General features: G+C 38.9%; 2 protein-coding genes across 2 annotated transcripts; one reads left to right on the top strand and one right to left on the bottom strand.

Annotated features, from left to right (window-relative positions):
- Nucleotides 1-4,024: 4,024 nt before the first annotated feature.
- LOC125186828 (RHOMBOID-like protein 3) lies at nt 4,025-5,885 on the top strand. Its single transcript, XM_048083284.1, has 5 exons — nt 4,025-4,387; nt 4,797-4,960; nt 5,037-5,200; nt 5,272-5,525; nt 5,613-5,885. The coding sequence occupies exons 1-5, from the start codon at nt 4,122-4,124 to the stop codon at nt 5,725-5,727; spliced, it is 963 nt and encodes a 320-aa protein (XP_047939241.1). The 5' UTR covers nt 4,025-4,121; the 3' UTR covers nt 5,728-5,885.
- A 1,603-nt stretch (nt 5,886-7,488) lies between these two features.
- On the bottom strand, nt 7,489-10,551 carry LOC125190248 (probable methyltransferase PMT16). The gene is made up of 6 exons (XM_048087496.1): nt 9,616-10,551; nt 8,922-9,132; nt 8,568-8,856; nt 8,088-8,480; nt 7,921-7,998; nt 7,489-7,835 (listed from the first exon to the last, which is right to left on the bottom strand). The coding sequence occupies exons 1-6, from the start codon at nt 10,324-10,326 to the stop codon at nt 7,616-7,618; spliced, it is 1,902 nt and encodes a 633-aa protein (XP_047943453.1). The 5' UTR covers nt 10,327-10,551; the 3' UTR covers nt 7,489-7,615.
- Nucleotides 10,552-10,837: the final 286 nt, after the last annotated feature.

Raw genomic sequence — 10,837 nt, 5'->3', positions numbered from 1 at the left:
TGTGTGCGTGCAAGGCATGAGGCAAGGAGGCAACTGACCAGGAGGACATACAAAAAGGAACCAGCTGAAGAAGAGAAAAACAAAGAAAGAAGGAGAAAATCGATCTGAAGTTTCCAGATCCAAAAAAAAAATAGAAGAAGGAATAAGGGTGGCGAAGCCACAAAGAAGAAAATTGAAGAAAATGGTCGCAGATACTTGACCACAAAAAGACGAAGGAAGAAGAAGGAATAAGGGTGGCGAAGCCACAAGAAGCTACTGACCAGTTGGAAGCCAATGTCAGAAATTGTCCAGCCAAAAGAAGGAGCCCTAGCCAGAAGCCCGAATGCACACAGTTCTCCCTCATCAAAATAAAAAGTTAGTTTTTGAACTTAGAGCCTTAGGGACAACTACCCCAAACACTACAAGCCACTAGCCCCATTACAAGCCTTAAAGACCTTCGGGAGCTGCATGTGAGATCTGAGTCCGAAACATCTGTGGTTTAGCATTGAGAGAAAACAGTCCTAACATCCCCTGTGAGGAATGAGTGACTGAGTGAACCCAGTGTTTGGCCTAGGATTGGGTGATCTTGACAAGCAGATATACTGACTGGGGAAGAAAAGGGGGGCGGCGGAAGTTCAAGGCTGCCTAAGGCCGGATTGCACCTGATCTCGAGGGGAAGGGTGGTTGAAAATATAGCCTGTTCTATGTGTTAAAGTTAACTATATGTGTATGTGTTTGTGTCGTTAGTGTTTTCTTTTCTTTTGCGTCAGAGTCTTGAGTCTAGCTAGGTAGAGTCGGTCAGGGGGAGTAACCAGGCTCGAATTCGACTTATTTCTTTTTTGTTTGTCTTCACGCTTGAGGACAAGCATGTGGTAAGTGTGAGCAGTTTGATAAGTCGTATTCTAAGCCTTGGTTACTGGTCAGTATGTCGTGAAATACATGTATTATCTGCAAAACAGTTGCTAAAGTGTGCAGGATTGAAGGATCCAAGTCAGTAGGTGACGATTCGGGTGACGCAAGTGAAAAGGGCACTAGAAGGGTGCGATACTGACCAGAATGCATGCCAGAGAAAAGGCTCGAGATGGAGAAGGAGGATAGCTGGGATGATCATTGACAAGGGCAAAAAGGTCAAAGTGCGGGAGAAGTCTACCCTAAAAGCAAGGGCAAGCCTCCCTATAAAAGAAGCCACTTGGAGAGAGAGAAAAAAAAAAAAAGTTCGGTTCGGAGTTTGACAATCACTTAGTAGAATTCTTTCTAGAAGATCCATCCTTCAGCATTATCCTACCTCTCGTTCCTCGCCACAGCCATGGTCACTTAACGTCCAAGAGTCTGCCGGAGAAGTCATCGTTCGTCTTTCCAGCCAGTTGTCGCAGTAGTATAGTAGTATCATCGCCCGGAGTGGCAAAAACAATCTTAATCGCTTTCTTAGTTAAAGTTTACTTGTTTTCATCGCTAGTTATTCTGCAAACACTCATCGTTGTTGCTCTTTTGAAGTACTTTGTTAAATTCCAGCATTTACGTTATGAAGTTTCTATTTCGCATGTCACTTTGGTTTGAGTTTGCTTCATTCTGCCTAGGGAAGTTAGATTTAGTTATTGCTTTCAATTTCTAAGTTTTATTTCTTGTCGAGAGCGGTTGATTTGAAGTTGTAGCTAAGTTAGTCAAGTTTTTATGCATGAATTTCCTTTCTGCGTAGTGATTACCACCTTGCATGTCAGTCAGTAGAAGCAAAAGTTGCAGTTTACCGTTTAATTTAAGTTTAAGCATTCTTTGATAAAGAATAACAAAACAAATCATAACACTTACTCAGAGAAAAAACACAAAACAAATATTACTTCCTTTTCATTAAAAAAATTTGGAACGAATCAAAAAATGTTAGGGCTAATTACTTCACAATGAGTGATAAGTAGAGGTTATGTTTGTTTGCTTACAAGTTTTATAAACAGTGTATACCTTATTTGGTTATAATAAATGGCTTAGTTCAAAAAGAAAAATATCCACACAAAGTTAATCCTCTTTAATGGATTATAGTTACAATTATTTTATCCTATGTATTCGAACCACATTTCAATCATTGGCCTATAAATTGAAAAGGAAAAGGAGATTTTGGTATCATTCAATCGAAAGTAATTTGAGAGAGATGTGAACCAACTAATACACTAATCAGTTCAAATGTATCATTATGAATATATCAACTACCTCAAAACGGATTTTGCCGCATGTATCTTGACCTACGGCCGAGATTATTCTAGGTGCACGTTAGCATCAGGCCAACCCACACTTACACGTCATCAAATTTAGAATATTTCCACTCCCTTCTTTTATATCGTGCTTATCGACATATACTTTTTATTTGGTAGTAAATTAATTCCATTTACTCATTAAACTTTAAAATATAGGACGATTCTTATTGCTAAAGTGAAGTTTATTATGCATGTGAAATTAGAAGGATGGATAATAATGAGAGAAGTGTTAAGTTTGCTTATTGTTAATTTGATATGCATGACGGTTATTCAATTGCTATGTTTATGGTCATTTTGTTAAATATTTTTTCGTCAACTCGTTCTTTTTGGGTTCTATTGTGTATGAAGGATTGAGGTTAATAGATTTATCCAATTACTAATACCCCTGTCTTGATAAGCTTGTTGAAATGTCGATATTTGATATCATTTCTTGTTTTGAATCATATCAAGCTTGTCGATTGAGGCTGAATTTCCAGGGTGATAAATTGGAACACAAGACGACATTAGTATGCCAATTATGCCAAATTTGCTTCTTTTTTAATCATATTATTTGGTTTTATTTTATTGAGACGAGGATTGAAAGAAACATGTGTCTGAACTACTTCTGTTGGGATTTTGCAGCGAAAATACGCATATTACAAATAGATATATTTAGGTCATTATGTGAAACTAATTTTATTAATAATAATTTAATTATTTTTTTCTTTTGTTTATTCTTATGTTACTATGGGGAAGTGAACAATGATTAACTAATTAGCAATCTCAAACTAAAACTAAATCTTAGCCATTAGATTAGAAGATCTAGTGGTTGAAATAATATCATTATATTTTTAATTAAAAAAATTAATAAATAAAATTAAAGGGTATTAATGTCAATTCTCTTTCATTAAAATCATCTTAAAACTTTAAATTTACTTAACTCTATCGATTTAAATTATTTTTTCGCAAAAAATATATCAAATTAAAGATAATTTTATAAGGATTCCAACGAGATCTCAATTGCATATGTTCCGACGACGTTCGGATGATGAAATTTGATATTTTTTATTTTAGTTTTCGTAAATGTTGATAACTTAGATTTTTATCAACAAATACATCAAAAAATCTCAATAAAACCATATTAAAATCTCAATAAATATGTGCTGATATTTTCTTGTACTAATGTTGATATTCTTATGTGATATTGTTGATATTTGTAATACACTATGTTGATATAAAAAAACATTTACGAAAATTATCATATGATAACATAATGACGATATTACCCTTTTGTTGATATTTTGTCTACTATTATTGAGTTTCGTAAGATTAATCTCATCCACTTATTTTAAAATCTAAGGGTGAAGATGATTTTGGATTAGGGTGCTATAAACATTAGAATATGACCCACCAATTATATATTGAAATATGTGCTTTTCAAAATTAGAAATGTAGAGAATATTATTTATAGAGATTAGAGGATGAAATATTTAAAAGAAGAATTTATAAAATTCGAATAAATTAATTTAAAATCTCGAATATTTCGTTTTCACTATTCACTGACTGGTCAAAACTATGATTAATTGGAAAATATAACCACACTAAAGTATAGAGAGATACCTCCAAATCTCGACCGTTTTGTTCCCACCACATTCTAGTAGACTGGCCAATAAAATTCACCCACGTCATCAAGTATACCAGAGTATGATGAATCGATACATAGGTGATCGACACCTCACAGCAATGGCACGGTCCACGTTCTCTCTCCCTCTCTTAAATGTTTAAAACCCACTAATCCCACTTCACTACACGATTCACTGCCCAAATTTAACGCCAATAAATCCCACAGTTTCACTTCCATAATTCAATTAGTACTCCTTTTTATAGAGAGAGAGGGAGAGAGAAACAGAAGGTCTGAGAATGAGCGCGCAGGACATCGAGGGGAAGGGTTCAGCAGCAGAAACCTCGTACGCGGTCGAAGAGAGGGAGAGGAGCTGGATATCGTGGCTGATTCCGGTGTTCGTGCTTGCCAACGTCGCCATGTTTGTCATCCTCATGTATTTCAACAACTGCCCCAAGCATATCAGAAGCAGGGGAGATGACGACAAGTGCGTCGCCCGCTTCCTTTCCCGCTTCTCCTTTCAGCCTCTCTCACAGAATCCTCTGTTCGGCCCTTCTTCTTCCACGTAACTCTCTCTTTCAATTACTACTATTGCTTTTCTGATTTTGCTGTCAATTCGATTAAAGATCAAATTTTTAATAACATTTTCTCCATTTTCGGAGGGAAATTTGTTGATTATTGATGGATTCATCACCTTTAATTTTTAAATGCTGTGTGGTTTTGTTGGGTGAAGAGGTTGAGCGTCCCTTTCCTTTATTCAGAAAATAGAAATCAACAACTCTGTTGTCACTTGTCCAACCACTGTTTCCTCCTCACTAACTTTATTTGGTTGCTACTACTCATATGATTGTAGCTTCAATTATTTCTCTACCTATGTTTGAAGATGGAAAAAAAGTTGAAACTTTACTCAATAATTGATGATGCTAGTCAAAATTAATAATGTTGTCATGCTTATACTATTGGTATTGATGAAGGTTGGAGAGATTGGGGGGTCTTAGCTGGGAGAAGGTGGTGCATAAGCATCAAGGCTGGAGGCTTATCTCCTGTATCTGGCTACATGCTGGTCTACTACATTTGCTTGCCAATATGCTCAGCCTCGTCTTCATCGGCATACGCCTCGAGCAGAACTTCGGATTTGGTAACTTATGTTTATCTATTCTTTCTATATCTGATCATCTGAAAACTAAGAAATCTTGTGCTATTTGTCTTTTTAGTACGCATTGGCACAATCTATCTGTTATCTGGATTTGGTGGGAGTGTGCTTTCTGCTCTTTTCATAAGGAATAGTATCTCTGTTGGTGCATCTGGTGCACTTTTTGGGCTTCTCGGAGCAATGCTTTCTGAGCTGATTACAAACTGGTCTATATATACGAACAAGGTCGAGTGATCTTCATGTTTTTCTTGGTTTGAGGCCTAAGATATTGTGCTCATGTTCGTCGATTTTCGCAGGTTGCAGCACTGTTGACGCTTATAGTGATAGTGGTGATCAATCTAGGCGTTGGGATTCTTCCTCACGTTGATAACTTTGCTCATATCGGTGGATTCCTGACGGGCGTTCTCCTTGGATTCATCCTCCTTCCTCGTCCTCAGTTCGCGTGGCTAGAACGCCACAACCCTGCTGCTGGGATTCGTGGCGTGGCGCCCAAATATAAGGGGTACCAGTATGTGCTGCTCGTTGTGTCCGTGGGGCTGCTCATCGTGGGGTGAGTATCGACTACTCTAGTCTCATTTTTTGGCCTTGGAAAATCGCAGGCATTGTATTGATGCGTGTGGTGCTTGAAATTGCACAGGTTTAGTGTTGGAGTGGTGATGTTGTTCCGAGGGGTGAATGCGTACGAGCGATGCCATTGGTGCCGGTACGTTAGCTGCGTCCCAACCTCGAAATGGAAGTGCGACAGCACTTGATGTAGTCATTTTAGATGGGGACATGTATGCTATGCTGTTTCTAATTGTTAGTCTGTTTGGCATATTTGTTTCCCAGCCTTTTGTTTTTCCTTCAGACATGGATTATAGCATGCTTTTCTTGTGTTAATTAATTCATTTTAGTTACAACTACACCTACATATAGCTGGATCTTTTATCTTCACCTTGTTTTTAATCCAATCTCTAAATTAGTCTGTGGATTGGTATTGGTTTAGTTGGTTTACATGCTCCAAGAAAAACCAAAAAACATGTTGAGTATTCTGGATTTTATATTCGAACAAATATAAAATACCTTGACTTCTATGCTTACTACCTAGATTCCATGAATCAACAATTGGAAAACATTATAAAGTCAAAGCATGACGACCACACAAGAAAAAGAAAGAGGAAGGGAAAAAAAAGGTTTGTCTCCCAAATATTAATCTTTCACAAGCAATGAATTTCATGATCAATCACAGTCCTATACAAATTAAAAAGTACTATAACTTTTTAACTATCTACAAGAATTGTCATGTTGCAAGGTGAATCTATTAGAATTGTCCTGATCAATTTTAGTTGCATCTCGTTCGCATTATTTAAATTATAATTAGACTAGGGATGTCAATCGGATTAACTCGCTCGAGTTCGAGAGAATCTATTTGGATTGTTGGGTTATTTGTTAGATGTCATTCGAGTTATAAGGCTACCCCAACGTGCCATCAAGCTCGTAACTCTTTTTACTAATAATATCTAAAATAAGTTAATTACACTTACAAATGAGTGTTATTTTGCTTCGACAGTAATATGTGTATCTTATAGAGTAACAAATATACTGTACAAATTTTTTTAAAAATTTTTATATACTCCCTCTACTACAACAAAAAGATCAGATAAGGACATTTTTAATATACTATTAAGTGCTCTAATTTGTGTGTCTAATTATACCACCAACACTTCATAAAGTGTCCTTATTGTTGGTGTCCCAACTAAAATTAGGGGATACAAATATAAGTGTTCTAAAAAAAGCAAAAGATTAAGATAATTTGTCATCAACTTAGGGACGCTTTCTTTTGCGTCATAAACTATGGTTATTTTTAAAAAATTCCAAACGTTAGCAATTGCGTTACAATTTTTGTGTCCATAAAATATTAAGTTTTTTGTAGTTCTCCGTCGTAAGAGTAAAATCAAGAAAATAATAGGAGTAAACCAAAAAATATTTTTTATGTACATTTGAAAAAAAAAGTATACATGTTACTAACCTTTTAAGGTTTGGAAAAAGTATTGAACAAATTCGGGCCAATCTATGGGACTCGGGTTAACTTTGCACTAACCCTGTGCGTTGCGGAGTGCGGACTATTTGGTTTAAGGTCATTCAGGTTGTAATTCTTTCTGACTATGATTTTTTTCTCCCAACCCTATGAAATTATTGAGTTAATTGAGTCAACTTGTATCTTTAGAGTTGAATTGGCATCCTTAGACAAAACTGCACATGCATAAAAATATGTAGAAACAAGTCACTATTTAACATTTAAACCGTAGGTCAGTATTAAAGATCAAACTTAGCAATAATCTAATTATTTAATTTATGTAGTGTAACGTATGTGAATTTCACCACAGTTAATTTAGTTTGATATACTAGTATGTAAGTTTCACCACAGTCAAACAGCTCTGGATCAAATCATGTGAACCCTATATATTTAATACATTATCGCACTACAAAGAACCCAATCCGACACCAAAACGTAAAACATTAGACAATTCAAGTTGAGTGCAAAGCAAAAACTGAACAATTCTCTTTCAGTTGTAAATAAAAAAAAAAGACAACAAATGAAGTAATAATCATGTAAGAAAGTATAGATCAAAGTTCAACTAAGAGGCTTTAGATCAAAGTTCAACTCTGAGCTGGGGCTGTCCAATACAACTTGACTCCAAACAGAAGCTTCTCTCTCTCCAATGGCCCATCTTCATGATCCACAATCCTACTATCCCAACTCAATGCATCTGCAATCCTCTTCACCTTCAACAACACATCCACATCGTCTCGAATGATCAAGCCTCCTTCGGGTCTCAATATCCGATCCATTTCCAACATTATATCTTCTATCTCACACCTAATAACATCAATTGCACATCTTTTTTACTAACAAAACATGACTTAAGAAGTAGATTACTCAAGAGCATACATGCCACACTTACCTATCCTGGTATAGGCTGAAAACCGAATCAGCATGAATGAGATCGTACGTTCTAGGATAAGTCGACATGGCTTCACACCTAAACCAAAAAAAAACCGAAAAACTCTCACACAATGTGGAATGGGAAATAGTATGAATGAGATAGATCAATTGTACATATACACATACCAGCTCTGGTAAGTCCCAACCAGTCCTCGCTCGTAGATGGCGCCTAGCGTGTTGGCCTTAGCCTCGACAGGGACAATGTTCATCACCCAAAGTGGATCTTGGACCAAACTAGCAGCGAATCCACCCAAGAAGGCATTCATGTCAAGGACGTTACGGTATCTCCCAGCCTTCCCAAGCTGGTTGTTGATGTTCTTGTAATAAGCAACTCGCTTACGCCATAGCTCTGTATCTTTTTGGAATATCTCAGGTGTAACCCCATCAACACTCCCCCTGCTAATCCTGGGAGGCACAGCTCTCAATCTACGCGGCCATTTCTCCACCTCGCCTCCTGCTACTTCCCCTGCATCCGACACCTCAGGCAACGGGGTCAGGCACGTCTCCAAGGTCGTATACCTGCAGACATTCCCATTCAGACAACATTACTTCAAGGCCTTAAAAAGAGCAGAGGTGTTTGTGTTAAGGATGGATGAGATGACGAACCAGGCTTTGTCCGGATCCTCTACAGGGCAAAACAAAGAGCTCTTCTTGGATTTCTTGCAACTCAAATGATTGAGAGGCTTCTGCCATATGGAGATGTCACTTCTCTCAACCAATTTATTCCAGCATAAACTCCTTGTAACATTCTCAATCTGCATCTGCTCCGCATTGAGATCATCCATTGTCCTCTCCCACCCTCTCCAGTGTTTCTTCCAGTTGATTGGTGGGCCCGAGAGGATCCAGTATCCACCCGGCCTCAAAACCCGGTCGACCTCCATCAAGTATGCCCCATCTATTGAAGAAAGCAAATGAGATTGAAGTTGAAGTAAACTAGTACAAGAGAGAATGATGTACTACCATGTTGGCCCCATGGGATTAGGCAGCGCGAGCAATGAGCCATGTCGAAGGCTCGTGAGGGGTAAGGGAGCCTCTTGGAGGCAATGACACCAATCAGAGCAGGAACCCCGCGCTCCAGAGCAAACTGCACCTGTGCTTCATGTGTATCTCTCGGTGCAAACGACATCGTCACTATGTTCCGTGACAGAAGATAAGCTCCCCAGCTTGCAACCTGCAGTCATAAACCATACATCGTCACTATCACATGATTATTTATGTCTATCTAATCAGTTGTGATTGTTGTTGATAGATACATGAAACAAACAATTGATGTGTCTAAATAGAGGCAAATCAAAAACCCAAAAATATAGGCAAAAGTTGGTTATTCCATTACTGTCCAACTCCACCTCATCCACACCTGCCTTTTGCTGCCAAATTTACTCCAATTTACTATAGAGATAATCACAAAATCACGACATAAATTATTTTACAGATAAACTAGAATTTATTATACGATATGAAAGCAATAAATGTATTTGACAATGGCAGCATGTAAAGCTGGTTTTTCAGCAAAAAACATTTCATCACGTAACACAATTCCGGGTGGCAAATTTCAAAGTTTTTTAGAAAATCCCCAAGTCAAAATCAATCGCAAACAAAGAAAAGCATCCAAAGCAGAAATACTAATAATGATAAAATTAAGTATTAGTATTACCCCGCAGCCAGTGTCGATGGCGGTCCGGATGGAGCCGTCTTTAAGATTGATGAGCTTTCCGATGTCGTCGATGTAGGCATCGGCGCCGTTGGGGAACATGGTGCCGCCGCCGGGGAAGCGGAAGCGGTCGCCCTCGAAGCGGATCCAGTTCTGGACGGCCTTCTCGACGGTGAGGTCCTTGTGCGGGACGTTGGCGTACCAGGCGAGGTCGCGGCTGAGCGGCCACTTGAAGGGGTTCTGGTAGCCGTGCGGCGCCGGGATGCGGCACTTGAGGAGCTCCTTCTTCTCCGGGCAGTGCCGCTCCCGGTATATCAGCCTGCTCCGGTCGAACCTCAGCGACCTCGCCTGGTCCTCGCACGGCGTGTACTCGCTGTATCTCACATCGCATGGCGGGAACGCCTTGACGACGTCGCTGCCGCTCAAAGCGACGTCGTTTTCGGCCGTGTGGTGGGTGGCGAAGTCGAGCTTTTGTGGTACGTTGGATTGGTCGGGTTGGGGCTGGGGCTCAAGGGTGGTGGCGTTGGCGGTGAAGCAGTTGACGGTGGGGGTGGCGGGGACGGCGTTGTGCCAGGCGCCGAAGAGGTAGGAGAGGGAGCAGAGGACGGTGAGGAGGGCGAGAGGGTATAGTTTGGATCGCTTCAATAATGAGATTCCGCCGGTGGTTACTGTTGGTTTTGAGAGAGGGGTGTAGTGTGGGCTAGAACCCCCCATTGCTATGTTTTTTGTTTTTCCAATCTCCCTTGCAATCAAGTGAGTTTATATTAAGATGGGTGTGGGGTTTGCTTGTTAGGGAGACAAGTTAAGAATCTTGAGAGAGAGAGGGAATGTGTTATGTGATACTTATGGGGGATTGCTACAACACACTTTTGTTGATAACACTACTCTGGAATTGGATGAATAAAATATAAGAAAAAGATTGAAGAATGAAATGGAGAGCTCAAGTGAAAGATGTTCTTGTGTGCTATGTTTTATACAGGTTGAAAAGGGAGGGGAATTGAATTAAAGCAGTATTAACACAAACCGTGTTTTCCGTTGGACTAATTTTGACCATGTAAAATGGAAAATAAATCTAGCCTTTTTTGGTAATTTATTGATGCGGCATTCGCAAAATCAAATTAATAGCTGTCTGTTTTCTGATCTTTATAATTTTAATACCACTAATGTGCATTATATTTGAATATGACATTATATTAATGAAATCTGAATCACAAATGAAAAATCA

The sequence above is a fragment of the Salvia hispanica genome, chromosome 5 (assembly GCF_023119035.1).
Source record: "Salvia hispanica cultivar TCC Black 2014 chromosome 5, UniMelb_Shisp_WGS_1.0, whole genome shotgun sequence".
Classification (NCBI taxonomy): Eukaryota; Viridiplantae; Streptophyta; class Magnoliopsida; order Lamiales; family Lamiaceae; genus Salvia; species Salvia hispanica.
This window is presented reverse-complemented; position numbering and strand designations above follow the sequence as displayed.

Bases quoted from the DNA above. Each gene is read 5' to 3' on its own strand.
- LOC125186828 (XM_048083284.1), top strand. From the start codon at position 4,122: ATGAGCGCGCAGGACATCGAGGGGAAGGGTTCAGCAGCAGAAACCTCG. The intron at 5,201-5,271 runs GTCGAGTGATCT...CGATTTTCGCAG, and splicing joins GGTCTATATATACGAACAAG to GTTGCAGCACTGTTGACGCT. The intron at 5,526-5,612 runs GTGAGTATCGAC...GAAATTGCACAG, and splicing joins GTGGGGCTGCTCATCGTGGG to GTTTAGTGTTGGAGTGGTGA.
- LOC125190248 (XM_048087496.1), bottom strand. From the start codon at position 10,326: ATGGGGGGTTCTAGCCCACACTACACCCCTCTCTCAAAACCAACAGTA. The intron at 9,133-9,615 runs GTAATACTAATA...TTATGACTGCAG, and splicing joins CCATCGACACTGGCTGCGGG to GTTGCAAGCTGGGGAGCTTA. The intron at 7,999-8,087 runs GTATGTGTATAT...TTTTTGGTTTAG, and splicing joins GTTGGGACTTACCAGAGCTG to GTGTGAAGCCATGTCGACTT.